This window comes from Archocentrus centrarchus, chromosome 16, assembly GCF_007364275.1.
Source record: "Archocentrus centrarchus isolate MPI-CPG fArcCen1 chromosome 16, fArcCen1, whole genome shotgun sequence".
NCBI lineage: Eukaryota > Metazoa > Chordata > Actinopteri > Cichliformes > Cichlidae > Archocentrus > Archocentrus centrarchus.
Genome location: NC_044361.1, coordinates 9,940,507 through 9,958,461, shown reverse-complemented (window position 1 = coordinate 9,958,461; position 17,955 = coordinate 9,940,507). Strand labels below are relative to the sequence as shown.

Sequence of the window (17,955 nt, the reverse complement as noted above, 5' to 3'; positions counted from 1 at the left end):
TGGCTGCGGGAGCCATGGCGCATGTGTGAGTAATGGTGTAATGCTTTGTATTCACAAGCATTCTCGAAAATACGTTTCTACTGCAGGTCTATATTTAGTCACTAATAAGGGATAAAAGTAAAAAAAATATTTTGAAGGAGCCCCTCGGTCCTGGGGGGCGGGCCTTCCGGTACTGAACCATCGCTAGTGCTAATGGCCCGCGCTCGCTAGCAAACCAGTTCTGGTAGCTACAGCTGAAGTAAAGACAAAAATAGCAGCTGAAATTCTCAGCGAGCACAACACACACAGACACACAGAGAGCAGTGGAGGCGTGGAAATGCATGTCAGCGACAGTTGCCACCCGTCCCGTAAAGTACGGCACACGGCATGTTACGGAGCCGTATTCCACGGAGTCCCGTAACATACGGGGTTCTGTATTTTACGAGACAGGTGGCAACTCTAGCGATGATCCACTCTGTGTTAAATGAAGTCCATCGCAGCGACGGAGAGCTTTTTTGAATGTGTGCTTGTGTATACGTGAGTGATTCACACTCCAGTCCAGTAGGTGGCGGTAATGCAGTTCTATGTTGGTTTGCCAGCCCCCAATAAACCCACAAAAAAACGTCAGCACTAATGCTGCTAATGCTAGTGAGGAGCGCTGTTTACACCGAGACAGCTGAGCGCTGCAGAGTTTAAACGAAGCATCGACACAGTAAATTTGTGTCGATAAATTTTTAGAATCGATTTAATCGAGTTAATCGATGAATCGTTGCAGCCCTAGTCAAGATATTTCATCCTCTGTTTCTCAGACTCCGCTTTCATTTCTTGTAATAAACCTAGTTTTATGCAGTGGTACATTTGTGGAGTATCCCTTCATAGAAATACTCAAGGTTAACTGCAAAGTTTAAAGAAATACTACAAAATGTGATTTGCTTGAAGATCAGATGAGAGGAATGATCAGTTTTCCCTCCGTGTTAGAGTTGATGATGTGTTAATCTTGGTAACTGTTTTAGGAATGTCCTAGATGATTTAGCCACTCTTAGTAATTCTGCAGTCTCACTGATGAGGTCTGTTTTCTATTTCATCCTAATCATGACCGCGATCACTTGAGTTACAATCTTTATAGACTGCATATCTAGAAGTACAGCTACTAAATGCAAATTCAGCACTTGAAATATACTCTTCCAGATGGTTTGTTGCCTTAATTTCTCATAAACGGGCTGTAAAACTGCTTGTTAATCAATTTTAGAATTACTTTTATGCCTGTGAAAATGTAATGTCAAAAATAGCTATAGTTACTAAAAGGTTAGTGCAGTTTTTTTTGTCAAAACCCTTGAGTTAAAGCTGGAATGTGGTACCAACCACATCAACCTGCCACCACATGTTCTTGAGGTAATTATAAATTAAAATAAGAGATAACATTTAAAAATAATTGTGATACTATACAAAATATTTATAGACTTTACTGTAACTGTAAGAGCTAGGCTAGCTGTTTCACCAACTACTGTCTTTAAGCTAAGGTAGGCTAATTGTCTTCCTAATCTAAATGCTATTTTGTAAAATCAGAAACAATGGTCACTTCAAGGTACCGAGTGTTTTGGAAGACACATCCAATACTTGTATAAAGCTGCCAGTGTGTAAGCATTCATCATGACCTCAGAATATTATCCCAGCTGTTGCTGCTGAACACATATGAATACCTCACACTTTCTTTTGCCAGTTCTTTGTAAAGCCTGAAGTGAAACCACGTCCCTACTGAGAAACAGAAAACACATTTGAACTTGTTTCATTTGTCAGAGGTATTAGTTGAAGCAGCAGGGGAGTCCAGGCAGTTGCACTGCAAACATCAGGATTAACACTCACCCAGGACTTATGACAGTTTCACCCACAGCGCTGTCTGACACTGGGTGCACTTGAAATAATCCTACAGGGTGCCCACTCTAATCTGAATGCTACCTCTGTTGTTGTGAGTGGCTGTCCTGTCTTACTGTAAAGAGCTAATGAAGCCAATCAGCGAGAGTAAATATTTAAAAAGATAATCATGTCATTGTTGTGGCCAAGAAGCCATTATTTCTACTTACAGCCACATATTTCCCTTTGTGAATATCTTGCTAATTGAATGATCGGTTCTCTTCCAGAAAGTCTGCATTTGCTGACGTCTTTAAAGTAATCAATTACAAACAATATTCAGAAAGAAACAACATCCAAGGTAATCACTTTGCGTGGGTAAAATGCTCATTTAAAACATGTTTAAATGAGCATTTTGTTTGTTTTTTCTACTCAGCAAGTGGATCTCACAATACGTTCATTTGTGTTTGCTCTTATTACCTCACTAACCCACTCTCTGCTTTATAAACAAGCAAATACATCCACATAAAAAAAATCAAACTTGTGCGAGTGTGTGCAATGATGACGAGATAAAAATAATTACAGTGGGATTAGAGTGAAGTTACTCACCTCTGTTGTTGTGCAAGGGCTGTATTTACCTGCAGATGAAAAAGAAAGCAGTGTTATAATGAACGGCAAAGAAGTCTAAACTACTCAGGATTTCATGCATGAGTGAAAGGCAGCATATGCTACACAAATACAGGTTCTGTACAAAAGGTCTACATGTAGGAATAAAACAGCACTGAGAGGACCTCCAATCAACTTGGGAAATGGATTTTACTTGTATAATAACAAGGATGGGAAATTCTGAGACAGCAGAAAATTATTGATCCATGCAAATAGTGAGGTGTAAGATATTCATTAGGATTCATCTGGATTCAACAAGGCACAGGTGGCACAGTGGTTAGCCATCTCATCTCACAGCATCAGTGCTCCTTGTTTAAACCTCCTGGTTGGCTTTCTGTGCAGAGTTTGCATGTTTTCCCTTTTTCAGCATGAGTTTCCCTTCCCACAATGCAAAGATGTGCCTTTTAAGTTAATTCAGTGGTTGTCAACGGTTTCCTGGCATGCACCACTTCATAAATTGCAAAACCTTCATGCACCACAACCCAAAGTTCTTAAGATTTACTAACAATTTAAAAAAGGATTCAAGTTGAATTTTACTCAAATGAAGGTGCATGTCATCGGTGCAATCACACCAACAACCTCCTGTTTATTTCCCTTGCAGAAATCATGCTCATTTACCTTAGTTTCACTTTATATTTTTCACCTTTTTGTCCACATACCACCTCTCCCTCCTCACCCCCCTAGTGCCCAGTTTCTATCACTAGGTCTTGTCCAGTAGTTTGAGAACTGGTTTGAGAACCACTGGGTTAACTGGAGATGCTAAATTGGCTACAGGTTTGGATCTGATAATATGTGGATGTGTGTCTCTCTGTGTTAGCCCTGTGATGAAGCCCTGTCCACTCTGTACCACACCTCTCATCCTATGCCGGCTGAGATAGGCTCCAGAACCCTACAATAGATACTGGTTGAAGAAAATGGATGGATGGATGGAAGGATGGATGGATAAAACTAACATGCTCACATGCTAACTGTAAACTTTGTAGCACAGCTTTAAAAGATAACACTTCTCAACATTAGACCAACAACATGTTAGTCTGCTTCACAATACTTCCTGCCTATTGTATACTATTTGTGGCACACAAATGCTGCATTTCTTAGTAACTATTTCTAACACACGTGATGTTCCGCTGACTGTTTGTAGCATGGTAGAAAATGTGGGATTAACTCAAAATAAAATGCACTCACTGTGCGTGGCTGTAATGGTAATGAAGGTGTCTTACTCTTCTTTGTTATATAGTTTTTGGACATAAAGTAGTACATCACCAGCCTTATTGTTTCAAAAGTTATATTTTAAAGTAGATTAAGTATGCATCACAGAATTTCTAAATGCACCACTGAGGACTTTTATCACCTTTTGCTATTGTGCAGTTCCTCTGTGGTCTTGCACCTCCTACTTAAATAAATATAAACTGATTTCAGTGAAAGCCCTCTGCGTTCTAGTTTTCATTATGCAAGCTGGACCAGCTTCAGTTAAAGCTCTAACTAATTTATCAGTTTGAGTATCATGACCAGCGCTGATAAAATTCTTCAGTCAAGAACCCATATCGCATGAATGCGCTCCCTTCAAAGAGGAGACTGCAGTGTTCCTCCAGGCTGCGTCAGCCCAGCTTTTACATCATGAGTAACCAGCCGGCTAACAGATGACCCTCTAAACAAACCCCTGTTTTGTATTGTAACACGCAATAATGCAACATCACCACACCACTGACATCAGCCCATGACCTTAACGCACATCAGTAGATTTAAATGCCATGCTGCTGAGGTGAAGATGTGTGAACTGCGTCTAGAATGAGGAGAAGATCAAATGTACCTTCAGGACTATTCTGATTTATTCAAAGAGAGCACTGGCATTAAACTCCCAGTGAATAACAGGCATGAGCAAAAAACATTTACAGTCACTGAGATATAATAAAAAGTGTCAGGTGGCCTAGTTAAACTGCTGAATAACAGAACACTGAGATGATGCGGATTTAAATGACAACAGGGTCTCAAACCAACTGTGTTTGGATTTAACTTGCTGCCATTTTAGCTGATGATGGCTTCAGAAGTCCTAAATCCTTTAAATGTTTGCCACAGATTTATCTCAATATTTACATGAATAACTTTGAATAGCTAAGCTGGTGCATTAGAAAGAGAGAGCCTGTTATTAAAGCACAGATCAAAGGCAGTTAGACCAACACATTAAACTAAACACTTGGTCCAGCAGTGTAGTTCCACTAACCAATAAACATGCAAAATATCCCCAAAATTACTTTCTGTCCAAAGACAGCTCAACTAACGAATTAAGAAAATATTAGTTATCACTGGCTCAAGTGATCGTAGGCGCGTGACTGACAAGCAAAAACATTTATCATGGGTGGCTCAGTGGTGAAGCAGGCAACCACATGTATAAGCCATGTTGAGGTGCGGGTTTGAGTCCCGGCCTGTCGCTAGTTTGCCTGCCTGTCTTCCCCTCTATCTTTCCCCCATTTTCTGTCTCCTTCTACTGCCAATAAAGCTGCTGTGGACAAAAAAAATATACATTTATCATAATAGAAAACAGTTGAAATGGTGAGCTAAAAATAATAGCTTTACTAAAAATATATATCTAATAGTAGCTAATCCTAACAAATAAACAGCTGAAAAATCTCAGAGTAATAATAAAAAGTGTCAAAATATGTCACTAAGGTACTGGATAAATGACTGAAAAGGTTGGCTAAAAGTAATAGCTAATAAATTTAAAAAAAAAAAAGATGTAGCAAAATGTAAACAGTAAAGAGTTTGAAAAAGTGTCAAAATGTGTCTCTAAGGTTAGGTAAGAGTAGCAGATAATAATGCTTAATACAGCTTAAGGTAATGGCTTTATGGGATCAACAACAACATATGACATATGACACCATGACATTATTCATTTAACAAAAACCAAACCAAAATGTAGACGCAGTAACAAATTTATCTACACACCTGAATGCTCCAGCAAACTGGCAAAGCTCCTGCTTTTATAGAGGTGCTCACATTTGCTGGTAATCAGTTAATCAAGTGCATTTAATTAGCAGCACCTGACTGCTACTTACCCTCTTAATTCATATGATAGCAATAAGGGTGCAGTTACTTTTTCACATGCTTCTTTTGCATTTTGGTCTAATTTATGCTTAAAATAAAATAATGACACAGTGCAGCATGCCATGCTTTGTAGCTCAGCAGAGGTTCCATTTACCTAATTTTAAGACCTGCTAAAGACCAGATAATTTTCTCTTTCATCCTGATACATAAACATTCTAATTTAAAGAGTGTGTACTTTCCTTTTCCTTTCCTTTTTGATAACATCCAAATTCAAAATCAGTTAACAGGAAAACATTTGGTGTATTACAGGTGGTGCCAGTAAAGATCATCTGAAGAATCATGGGGGACATAATTAAAAAAAAAAGAAATCTCTAGTTTTCTCTAATAAACTTATATTTAAAAAAAAAACAGTATATGACACAGACAACATCTTGCAAATCAAATGCAAAAGGACATACATGCAGCAGCTATTCTTAATATATTTTGCAGCATGATGTCGCAATACACAGGCAACAGAGGAATAAAAGCCAGGATGACTCCCCTCTCCAGTGGTTTCTTCCAAGTTCCTAAAAATAACCCATTCATTCTATAACTATATAGACATACAGGCCAAAACCAGCATCAGCATCACAGCTGAGCCTTTCAGATTTGCTCAAAGACAAAGCAGGATGTGCATTTATTGAATCACAGGCCATAACATTGACTCAGCAGGGTTGTATAAAGGCGTGTGTACATTGGAGCTGAGTTAAGAGCACTTCCCTCAGGCCCTCAGGTAGTCAATTACAAAGACAGAGATGGATAGACATTTAGACCGTCTGCTCTGCACTCTGTGGGTAAATGTAAATATAGATGATGATCATGCCAGCTTTCAGTCTAATAACATCAGGTGTTTGGTTTAAGCACCCATTCACAGACACGCCCATAGGTAACACAAACATCACATAGCATGCAGCATCATCTGCTGTGTTTTGGTTGGAGTCCAGGTTTATCCCTCAATTTAAAAGATGAGCTGTGCTAGAAAAATGTCCACAAACACATATGACACATAAATTACCAAAAGGTACAATAACATACACCGCTACAGACACCACTGTAAGTGCCTGTGGAGATACTTTGAGAATATTACAGTGATTTCTTTCAGTTGGCACACTGCTGCCACACTGTCTCTGACTGTGTTATATTTCCAGCATGGCATTAAGAACAGTTACACCAGCAGAGCTCTAACTTTTTATTCATTGTAGCCAGTGAATGACAGCTAAATACAGCCTAGACCTTAAAGAATGTGCATGGGTGAAGCATCACTATGTGTCCCTGTTTTATTCAGACACGAGATGGGCAACAGTCCACGCCTTAATCTGATCAGTGCCCACAGTCCGGCATGTAATCACACGCTGTAATCAGATGATGCGGAATGAACACCCTGATCTGATACGAAGTGGCAAAACAGGCTGACGGGCTCTTCATAAAAAGATGAAACCACATGATGGCCACACACGTGTGTTTACTGAAGAGGAAACAGTGAAAATCAGCGGAGACGCATGAAGCCATGTGAGTGAGAGCAGCGGGGGTCTGTGATGGCATTTCTTTGTGTAACAGTGATCAGGTCATGGAGCCTTAACTGTTGTTTTCGTCCTGATGCAGATTATGGAGTAATCCTGACATGCAAAATATGCACCTGGTCAGAAGAAAACATTTAGTAAGCCTTCACGTGTGAGCTCAAATGTGTGCAGAGCTCTTTACAGGGATATTACTGCATTGGTGCCACTATAATACTCTCACTGGGGCTTTTATACTGCTGTTGCGGCCCTTTTAGGTCTAATAATACTACATACTAGGAACAATACAGCCTATATTGTGAACGTATATTATTTAAAATGCAATTGATGGCATGGCCTAGATTTGAGTAGCTTTGGGCACACTCAGACTTATATAATATGTTACCTTCACAGCCCTGGTGGTCCATTCTCACAGACCCGTCTTTTTGTATTCTAACATCCCCCGGTCCGGATATCCTCCGCGGTGCCGCTGCTGATGATGCTCCGGCGGCGGTGGCAGCGGAGCTCCTTCTGCCCCGGTGTTCCTTCGCCAGCGTCCTGCAGCACTGGTAACACACCGCCCATGCCTGCTCCTCATTGATGGGCTGGTTATAAAGCCTCAGTATCTCCTCCAGAGACAGACTCTCCGCTCCTGCTTCCTCCGGTGAATTCATCGTGTTGTGATGCTGCTCCTCATCCCGGCGAGTCGCTGCAGCAGCATCCTTCAGCCCTCCGTTGTCCCCGCCGCATCGTCGTTCATCCATCCTTTCATTCTCTCAGCGCAGGAGGCCCGATGGCGAGAACAGGTCCAGACCGATGAGCAAGAAGCGACCCGGAGGCATTGATGCTTCCCTCCTGCTTCCCCGGGCCAGTCAAGCAGCACAGCGCTGGCTGTTTCCCCCGCCCGCCCAATGTTCAGGTTTTGCTACCAGCAGTCATAAGATCCCGTGTGTTTATGTGATCGCAGCCTCCTCGGTGTGTGTGCGTTTGTCTCACATCTCAAATCAGCAAGCCAGGCTCACTCATTTGTCACATGATCTCTCTCTCTCTCTCTCTCTCTCTCTCTCTCAGGATCAAGTCAGTGAGGCAAAGCAAAGAACTGTGGCCCCTAAACCGCAGGGACACAAAAAACAAACCGGTGTAAATTGCTCTGTAATTTGCGATATAGACTAATGTAAGTTATGCATTATTACCTCTTCACATCCACGTGCCCCTGGTACAGAGTTTGGGCTTTTAATAGTCCTTTCTGAAGTTGGTCTCTGAAACTAATGTGAATATAAAATTGACCTATTTTGCTCATTTCTAGCTTCATGTTTTTGTATTTTTTTTTCATTCTTGGAGTCTAATAACAATTTAACACTGTTTAAATAGTTGAAAAAAACAGGGAACATAGTGAATGCAGAAATGCAGGTAGATGTAGAATGAGTTGACTGATTTGCAATCACTGAACAGACTATTAGAAGATATATGCTGCAATATGTTTCTGTAATATCTTAGTATTTCTTCTGTTGTTACAGTAATTAATGCAGTGCTTTTCCCATTAGCGAGTTTCAAGTGGTTTTAAGAGATGCTGCTCTGATTGGTCTTGTCCAGTAAATGAAATCTTAAAGACACCTACATGTGGTGCACTGTGGTACCTCACAGCAAGGAGGTCCTGGGTTTGAGACCGCTGACCAGCTGGGGCCTTTCTGCGTGGAGCTCGCATGTTCTCCCTGTGCTGGGTTCTGGCCAGGTACACCAGCTTCCTCCCTCAATTATCGGTGCTTCTAAATCAGCCGTAAACGTGAATGGTCATCTGTCTGTCTGTGTTAGCCCTGTGACAAACTGGTGGCCTGTCCAAGGAGTATCCCTGGCAGCTGGGAAAAGCTTTATATTTAGATTACTTACAATACGTCTCCACTACTTTCCCGTGGCACTCTTATTCCATTTTTTACTATCTGTTGTTACTTTTTAGGTTCAGATGTTTTTACATTTATAATACAGCAATGGAGATGAAACTACTGATAAACGTATATGAAACAGTCAAAAAATGTTAGTAAGTCCACTATAATATTTATAGTGTAGTTATGCTTTACCCACAGAGGTTTGCATGAATAATGGGCCGCATGTGAGGGCAAAAGTGTATGATGCCCTCTGCTGTTGGTCTCCAGCTGCCCTCCATGTTAAAAGTGGATTTACCTCGCAGCTACATACATTTCAGATTTCTCCTCGGAATGAGACCGTTTCCATGAAATTCCCCGCGGCTCTGCAGATGATCATGAGTCATGACCGGGATTCACAGAGGATCTCTGTACCACACACACAGACACACACATTCTGCTTACATGCGTCATTCATTTCCCTCACATGCACATTCCCATCATATCGCCCTCATGTTCTTCAAATATTGAATCAGAAAGAAAGAAGGAAAAAAAAAAAAAAGAGTCCTCAGGTATTGCTGTACTTTTTTTCACATTTATTAATCAATTCACACTCATTTCATTTGATTTACTCAATCATATTGATTCAATCAACGGCTTACACAATACTCAGATATAGATCTCTTTAGTTTTACAGCAAATACACAACATGAGACGACAACGTACGATCTTACATTTGTGTTTCACTATGTGTGCACAATCTCAGAAACACATACCAGATGTGGTGGCCATGAGTACAATGATGAAACTGCCCATGTGTAAACACAAATCTCTGAACACAGCTACAGAAGATAGAGCCATCAGTTCACACCAGCACACGTGGAATGACACAGTAAATATATATAGTTCTCCAGTATGATCTCTTTATTCATTTCACGTTGAAAAAAAAGCTAATTATCAGCGTGCCTTTAAAAGAAAAACTGTAAACAAAAACTTCATTTCAGAAGTCTTTTTTTGTCCCTTGGTTGTAAGAGTGGCAGAAGCTGGTGGAGCCTTTTTCACCACGAGGAATGAACATGCATTCAAGCAGCTGACGAGGGAGGGGAGATGGCGAGGAGAGAGCGTGGGTGGGGTGGGTGGGGTTTGGGGGTGACCAGAGGAAAAAAACATAACTTAATCAACACCCAGAAAAGATAAACAATCAGGCAGCGTGTTAAACTTTGAAATCCAGCAGGTTGCAGTCGATCTTGTAGTAGACATAAGGGTAATACTCCTGCTGGCTCAGGTTCAGGCCTGGGATGTCCATCGCAGACTGGAGGAAAAAAAAAAACAAAAAACAGGATGTTAGTGCCTGTCAAACAGCTAAACCAGCATCTCGAAGTGGCGTTTTTTCCAGTTTCCCTCACAGTCCATGCTTAGAAACACACCTTGTTGGATGGAGCAGATTATGGACAAAAATTTGCGACTCATTTGTTCCAAGGTTTGCCTAAATGAAACTTTAACAAGAACTACTTTATAATTTAATTCTCTCCAATTAATTTTAGATACTAGCCATTTATTACAAACATATTATGCAAACAGAATCAATGCTGCACAACTCAAAATTATATTCCCCCTGCAGTAACCAGGTACCGCCATGAGAGGGAGCACCCGCTACACCCAGACACAAGGACATTGTAGTTCAGTACTCGGTATTCGGTATTACTGAAGCGCTCACATCAATGATAGCTGCCGCACTGCTGTCCAGATGTTTGTACAAGTCATTGAGCACCTCCCTCAGCTTCTTCATGGTCTTCTTGTTTGGCTGCAGGAGCATGGCCTGAAAATTCACCGGCAGCCCGTATCTGTAGGAAACACAGGTGACAAGAAAATGTTCAACTCCACTTTCAAACTTGAAAAGTTTAAACAACTGCTGTTTGCTGCTGTTGCTGGAAAGAAAAAAAAAAAGACAAGCATTGTCAGGTTTCAGTTTTTTTTTTTTTAATAGTTATGAGTTAGTCATGTTGGCACTGTGATATTTAATCAGCAGGCTTACCTTAAAACAGATTCGACAAAGACCCTTAGTGCTTTAATGTGAATCCATGCAATGAAGGCTTCGCTGAAGTTCACTTTCAGCCACCGGACAAGTGGGCCCTACACAGATGAATAACAGTAACCAGCTATTATTACTTACACAGCAAAACCCAACACAGAACAAATAAATGACAACGCGTTTATTTCACTTACAAACTGCTTCTTCTTATCTGTGGAGAGCCGTGTCATCTCCTCTTTATCTGCCTTCATCTCCTCCTCATTGTACTGAAAGTCTCTCACTGTGAACCTGTGATCAACACGCACAGGACACAAATCACTTTCACTGAACCAGAAAGAGATTTTTGTGTGTAAAGCCACCAGCTTAGATCCTTCGCATATTTAAATGTGTGAAGGTCAGCTGTAACGACATAATAAAAATGTTTTTGCTCTCTTACACACATAGAGCTGTTTATATTCACTGGGAAGAATGACATTTCTCATAGTGGTCATGATAACAGAATGTCATCACATAACATATATATTACTAACTTACTTGTTCTCTCTAGCTTTGTGTTTGAAGTCATCAGTGGCTTTCCTGAACAGAGTGACACTGAAAAGCCCACTGTCACTGTCCTCAAATAGCAGACTGGAAGACAAGACAGGAGCGTTTTTTTTTTTTTTTTTTTTTTTTTTTTTTTTTGTGAGACTACCTGTAAATTATCTGCTTTGTATACCGAGGCTCTAAATACTGTCACAAACAGCAAACCAAACAACAGATGCTTGATACAGGTTTTGACAAAATATGTTTTTCATCTAATTAACCTGACACGGATGACACGACTTACTGTGAGGATCGTGGAACCACCATCTCAGCGAGCGTTTCATACGCTTTCTGCCAGTCAGTGTATCCTGTCCTGAACAAACGAAACAACAGCACAAAACTCATTAACGCTCCTGTTCCTTTGAAGTTTATACAAATGACTCACGGCATGTTTGTGTTTCCTTGGGACTAACTCACTTTGGTACAACTACCAGCAAAGTGATGAGGTACTCTGAATCGAGTACAAAATCTTCCTTCTTGACAATATCAGCCAGGCTCCTGGTGAGCAGGCTCCCCCTGTTGGCACACGGTAACATTACAACAACCCATTAACAGCTGTTCATGAAGCTTTTTGGGGTCATGGTAACTTTTCAGATTATGCTGACATGGTCGAGGTAAAACGCAGTCACTGATCCTTGAAGTGTGACTTAACAAATAAGTGCAGGGAAGGAAAAAAAAAAAAAAAAACAAAGACAAAGGAAGAACCAAAAGAAGTGAACTGCCAAAGGAACTTTCAGCTGTCCGTGTGGGTTACTTACGCATTCTTCCTTTCTAAGTTCTGCAAGTTTCCCTTCAGGTTATTATATGCTGATGCTCTGGTCTTCAAGTCATTATCAATCTGAGTTACTTGCTGTTAAAAAATAAACATGGCAAAAAATACTTATGACTGACAAAGTGAAATACAGAGCAGCATGAATCAAAATACCCCGGAGTAACATAACTGCAGTGAGGCCTGGATGAACTGAGTGGGAAGAAGGTATTAAACTTAAGTTTAATAACAGCGAACAAAATATTCATAAATATCTTCAAGGACTTTTATTTCTATATTTCTCCAGTCCAAATGACAGACCTACCTTTGAGATGATTTCAGAGATGTTTTTAAGTGACTGTTTTATGGGATACTTTGCCATGTCCCACTGAAATCTTGTAATGTAGGTGACAAGATCGACTGAAGGGAAGAAAACAAAAGTTGTAAATGCCACACTATTGCCTGCTTATTATCCCACGATAGTAAGAAAGAATGTGGGTAAAGCAGCAATTTGATGACAGTGACTTCAGCTAAAAGTGTAGCTTTACATCTGCAAATCATTCATTTGAGCCACTACACATTAAGTTCTTATGAAAACTATAGATTTTGTAAAACTGGCCAGATTAATGACAGCAATTTGCTAGAAAAAGGCATCGCTGCTTAAGTTGATCCCTTTTTGTTCTTTAACTAAATATGTCTTAAAGATTGCAAAAAAATTTTTGAATTTCATTGCCTAAAAATTGTTATCATCACTGCCCAGTTAATCGTTCTTTGCCCCCTTTAAAACGTAAATAAATAACTATAGCTGTTATTTCGTAATAACATAATAAGAACACAATGTTATAACCATCATTGTACCTCCGTTGGCCAGTAGGTTCTCCTGCACTTTGTCCCGACTGTCCTCCAGCACGTCAGCCATGTACTGGGCCACCTTCTTCACCACACTGTGAACACCGAGGAGACATCAAAACATGCCGTCCCAACTCAAAATGCATGCACTAAGCATCACATGACCACCAGGACCTCCAAACCAACACACACACACACACACACACACACACACACACACACACACACACACACACACACACACACACATCAAAAGGTTTCACATATTCCTGTTAAGATAATCTCCTGACAAGGTCATTTATAAAATGGCAGACTTTCAGAGCTCAAGATTTTTAACCACACTGTTCAGCGGCACATCAAAGCAGCCGTGAAGCCACAGCAACACTGAGCCAAGTCACATTTGATGCCTAAAAGTTCCTAAGAAAGTACATCGGCCACTAATGTTTAACTTTTACCCATCTATGATGCAACACTTGATATTGCATCTATGATGCAATATCAAGTGTTAACAATCCACTTAAGTTTTAACTGAAGCAACACAATCCTAAATTGATGCAATGTTTAAGAATTTTGCATTTTCTTTTTACAGATATGCTGGGCAGAAACTTCAAGAAGGAACTGGATTAAAGACGGGCTGTGGGCAAACAAGTGAAACCGTGTTGCAAGGTTGGTCTTTCCCACAGTCCTGGAAATATCAACAGAGGAAGCAAAGCAGAGCTCAGGCAGTAATAGCTGTGTGTGAGCTTTGAACGCCAATATTTCCAAAAGACTAGAGATGACAGTCAAACATACTCATGGCAGTGAAGTCATCTGATATAAATATGACTAAAGAAGGAGCAGTTGGTGTCTCACCCAACTGTAAATTGCCAAGTTTAGACTGCAAAGCTCACTAGCCCCAGGTCCCTGTGAAATTCCTCATTGTTACAATGTAGGGGAAGGATTAGAGAGTGGCAAAGGATCGGGAATGCTGGTTTCACATTTGACTCTCAGTCACAGGTTGATTATAAGGGCCATTATAATAGGAAATGCCTTTTTAGTAAGAAAGGAATAATTGGTTCAATTAGAATGCATACCTTTCAACAAAGGAATCTAATTTGGCCAGTTCATCTGACAGCCCGACCAAGACATCTAATGTCCCAACCTGTTTTTTGGACACAAAAACAAAAATACAACATCAGTGTTTTGAGTCATCAGTGCTGAGATTTTGGTCTTTTTCAGTAGTGTCAGCAGGATTGTGTTTAAACAGTGATATCTGGGGTTCAGTCTGCCCACAGTGATATCCACAGGGGCCCTATGTGCTTTGGACGGCGCCTCTTTGTCCAGAGGTGCTCATGCATCACTAACAGCTCCAGCAGGACATTACAACCCTGCGTAACAGCGAGGTCAGTGGGGTTACTTCAGCTTCAGCACGTAGAAGAACCAATTCAGAAAAGCAGAGCTGTTCTGTGGATGAAAAATTCCCCTTACCGCTGCTTCAACATGAAGGCAACAGATCTGTTTACATACTGCTTTCCATACACAGGATCAGTTTATTCTTGACAGTGGATACAGAAGGTGAGTGATTTTGATTGGAGTCTAGTAAAATATATAAAACTACTTTATGAAATGAATGGGGGAAAGAGCAATGACGAGTGCAAGAAAGAAAATAATTTCCTCAGTTAAGTTACTACAATGTAACGACTCTGTGCTGCAGTAGGGAAGGCAACAGTATGACTATGTGGCAAGCAGCACAGTGTATAAACCCGTACTAACCTTGAGGTCTGGGATGCTGAACTTGTGGTTGGTGGAGAGGTTGTTGGTACGTGTGGTGGCTGCCATCATTTTGTCCCATGTTTGCTGGCAGGTCTTATCTCCCGGTGCAGAGATCAACCAAAACTCTGTCATGTTTCCAACACTGGTGCAGCTAGAGAAAACTGGTAAGGAAAACCAGACTCAGACAAGAGTTTGCTGCATTATCATCAGCCTAACTATTCAATAAAACAACACTGTCTCTCCGACTACAAGTAAACCACTGTTTACTCGCAGCTGCAATGAAATGTCCTGACACTGCTTCCCACTGAGCAAGCCAATGTAGTGATGCTACACTAGCAACAGTTCATTCATGGTTAAAGTCAATTACATACTGACGTTTCTGCTTCAACAACAGTCCACATCTTCACTCCCTGACTGTTAACTAACGTTACACCATAACTAAAAAAATAAACAATAAGGTACAAAAAGAGTAGCTGGCAAAAATTAAAAGAAAACATGGTTAAGGTCAAGCAGCATCCAGCAGGGATTAGCTACCTTAGCTACTTAGCCAACTTTGCTAGTAACATTAACAGCGCGGGTGGTTTTTGTCATTGTTTTACCGGTTCACTCACCGGGTATTAAAAACGTTGCACTTCTTAGTGAAAATAAATGTTCTTATAGTGTTTCTATGGCTTGACGGCGTTCATAGTTGCCATTCAGTGCAGTTCGTAAGGCTGCTGACAGCAGAACCAGTCAGCTGATCTGCAAGAGGAACCGGAAGGCCTCTCACACACGCTGCGGAGACCCAGCAGCGACCCCAACTGTCAGAGAGCGAGTAGTGCAGCCCGGGTCACACTGGAACCCAGGAATAGTAGTGACTGCTGTCACTGCTCGGCCCCAAAAACGCTTTAGCTGTACAGATACTCAGGACTGAACATAGGACTGAACCTCCAGGTAAAACAGAGTCTCTTCAGCTAGGCCACACCCTGGAACAAAGCATCAAGACTGTTTGACTCTTATGCAACAGTGCATACACTGAACAAAAGCTTATTTTGATGAGGCAACCTTTTTTTTTTTTAAAGAAAACATGGAATTTCAGCAAATTTTGTCAACTAAAAGTCCCCCACCCCAGACTTGATCCTTGGTCAACATTCCAAATTCATTGCTATTTTATTAGACAAGAAGACAGACAGTGTTGGATGCCAACTCAGCAGCATTCGAGGCTTTAGAGTAACTAAATTTAGGAAACCTGGGTCAGGTTTCCTGACTTTGGGTGTCTCCTGTACAGAATACTGAGGAAAACGCCCCCCAAAGGGACATGTTTATAATTCAGTGGGTCTGGGGTTCATTGTTTTGGGACACAATGCTTGGTCTGCCTGGAGCCAACCCTCGACATCAAACGACAGGGTTGAGTTTGCCCGTAGCTGGCTAAAGGCCAGTACGCCGGGATGTTATCAGGGGACACACACACACCACAATCAAGCAGTCTGCAGAAGGCCGGCTGCTGCTGAGACTGTGCTGCGTGATCTCTGAAGGTTCAGAAACAAAGACAAGTGACAACGTATTCACATAGAATAGAAGCATTAAACTCCTGCTGTAGTACGCATGTTGCTGTCTCCCTGCTCTTCTGCAGCTTCTTTAGTAAACACTAATAATAAAAACAATGTTAACAGTACACGGTGAAAGGCCACACAAGTGTGTTGTTGAACCACACATGCTTCGTAGGAATGAAGGCCTCTCGAAATGCTTTGTACGCTGTACATCACCTGTTTTGGCTAATGTGAGCACACCTGTTGGTTCCAGGTGTGCTCACACACCTGGAACCAACCTTTAACAGTCTTTCTGGTTTCATTCATGGGAACTACCTGGTGACCTGGTTTTCTCATAAACAATGTACAGTATTAGACTTATTTCATAATTGCAACAATTATAAATAATTTTTGTGCAATCTGTCTTTGCAAAAAAGGAAATGAGGGTGAAATGTGCATCATTTTTTAGGCTGTGTTATTGTTTAACCATTATGGTATCTTGCTGTATCTCTCCACCTCTTTGATACAATTGTTATACATGACATGTCCTGGGAAAGCCCAGTGATAAAGACTATTCCCGTTTGCAGGCATATTACGGAAATATGGAGCCATTTTTCCAGTTTATTTGTGAGTGCATGAACATTTTACAAGCATCCATTAGTCTTTATAAGACTACTACGGGTCCTTGTCGAGACACAAGGCTGCAGTCTTTATGAGAAAGCAGTACCAGGGTCTTCTAAAGCGATTGCTGTTGAATATTTGCTATATTCGTGCAGTCAGCTGCTTAACATTCAGGCCAGTGTGAGGAGAAGTTTGTTTGGAGCCCTCTTTTTACTTAGCAACACTCTTTGGCACAAAGAGGTGACTGACTTAACAACGCCAGAGCCTGTTGCATAAGACAAATTTATGGTGGGTTTAAACAGCGCTTTTTTTTCACCTAAAGGGTGATTGGTTTGTTATTACAAATCCATACTGCATACAGTCTCTTGACAGATTCAAATTGTTGGTGGGTATTCATTATGCATATACCCATAAACAATATCTGCTGCTTGAAAAGTGAAGAGAATCAATATTGTTAGCGGTGTTTTATTATTTGACCTTCTGATTTTTTAGAAAATGTTGTTTATTCCTTTTTGCCTGGCAATTTTTAGTCATTTGAGGGCGATTCAGGGTCTTTCTAAATCTGGGCATTGATGTAATCTGTTTGCAAATAAGAATTCCTGCTGCACAATGCAGCCACTGGAGTATTTGCCCTCACAGTGGGTGGTACACATGTCTCCCTGTCGCATACCCAACGGCCACGATGGCTATTATGATACAAACAATGGAAATCAAACATTGTGCGTTACTGGAAGCCACTTTAGATGCTATGTGCGATTAGCCTTATATATACATAGCTTGTTCAGTGTCGGAGAAAACAGGCACAAAACACGGAACAGCTTTTGTGTTGCAGTCCAAGGAAAAGACGCTGCCTCCACAACCTTTACAATGGACTCCAAGCAATAGTTTTATTAGCGATACAAGCACTGCTATTGTTTATTTTCTCCCAGAGGAG

At 40.9% G+C, this 17,955-nt stretch overlaps 2 protein-coding genes across 3 annotated transcripts in view; both read right to left on the bottom strand.

The window, feature by feature from the left end:
• Positions 1 to 8,046, bottom strand: part of spire1b (spire-type actin nucleation factor 1b) — a 42,694-nt gene extending 34,648 nt beyond the window's left edge. The window contains 2 exon segments of the mRNA XM_030749846.1: positions 2,437 to 2,465; positions 7,477 to 8,046. Of these exon segments, the coding sequence (XP_030605706.1) occupies positions 2,437 to 2,465; positions 7,477 to 7,834 (387 nt within the window). The 5' untranslated portion in view covers positions 7,835 to 8,046.
• Positions 8,047 to 9,995: 1,949 nt separating this feature from the next.
• LOC115794273 (V-type proton ATPase subunit C 1-A) lies at positions 9,996 to 15,683 on the bottom strand. Of its 2 annotated transcripts, XM_030749675.1 has the most exons (13): positions 15,504 to 15,683; positions 14,893 to 15,053; positions 14,214 to 14,281; positions 13,150 to 13,235; positions 12,617 to 12,711; positions 12,302 to 12,393; positions 11,961 to 12,059; positions 11,788 to 11,856; positions 11,496 to 11,588; positions 11,156 to 11,249; positions 10,965 to 11,062; positions 10,647 to 10,773; positions 9,997 to 10,241 (listed from the first exon to the last, which is right to left on the bottom strand). In XM_030749675.1, the coding sequence occupies exons 2-13, from the start codon at positions 15,022 to 15,024 to the stop codon at positions 10,143 to 10,145; spliced, it is 1,152 nt and encodes a 383-aa protein (XP_030605535.1). In that variant the 5' UTR covers positions 15,025 to 15,053; positions 15,504 to 15,683; the 3' UTR covers positions 9,997 to 10,142. The 2 variants fall into 2 exon arrangements, with proteins under 2 accessions (XP_030605536.1, XP_030605535.1); XM_030749676.1 differs by lacking the exons at positions 14,214 to 14,281; positions 15,504 to 15,683 and having other exon boundaries at positions 9,996 to 10,241; positions 14,893 to 15,016.
• Positions 15,684 to 17,955: the final 2,272 nt, after the last annotated feature.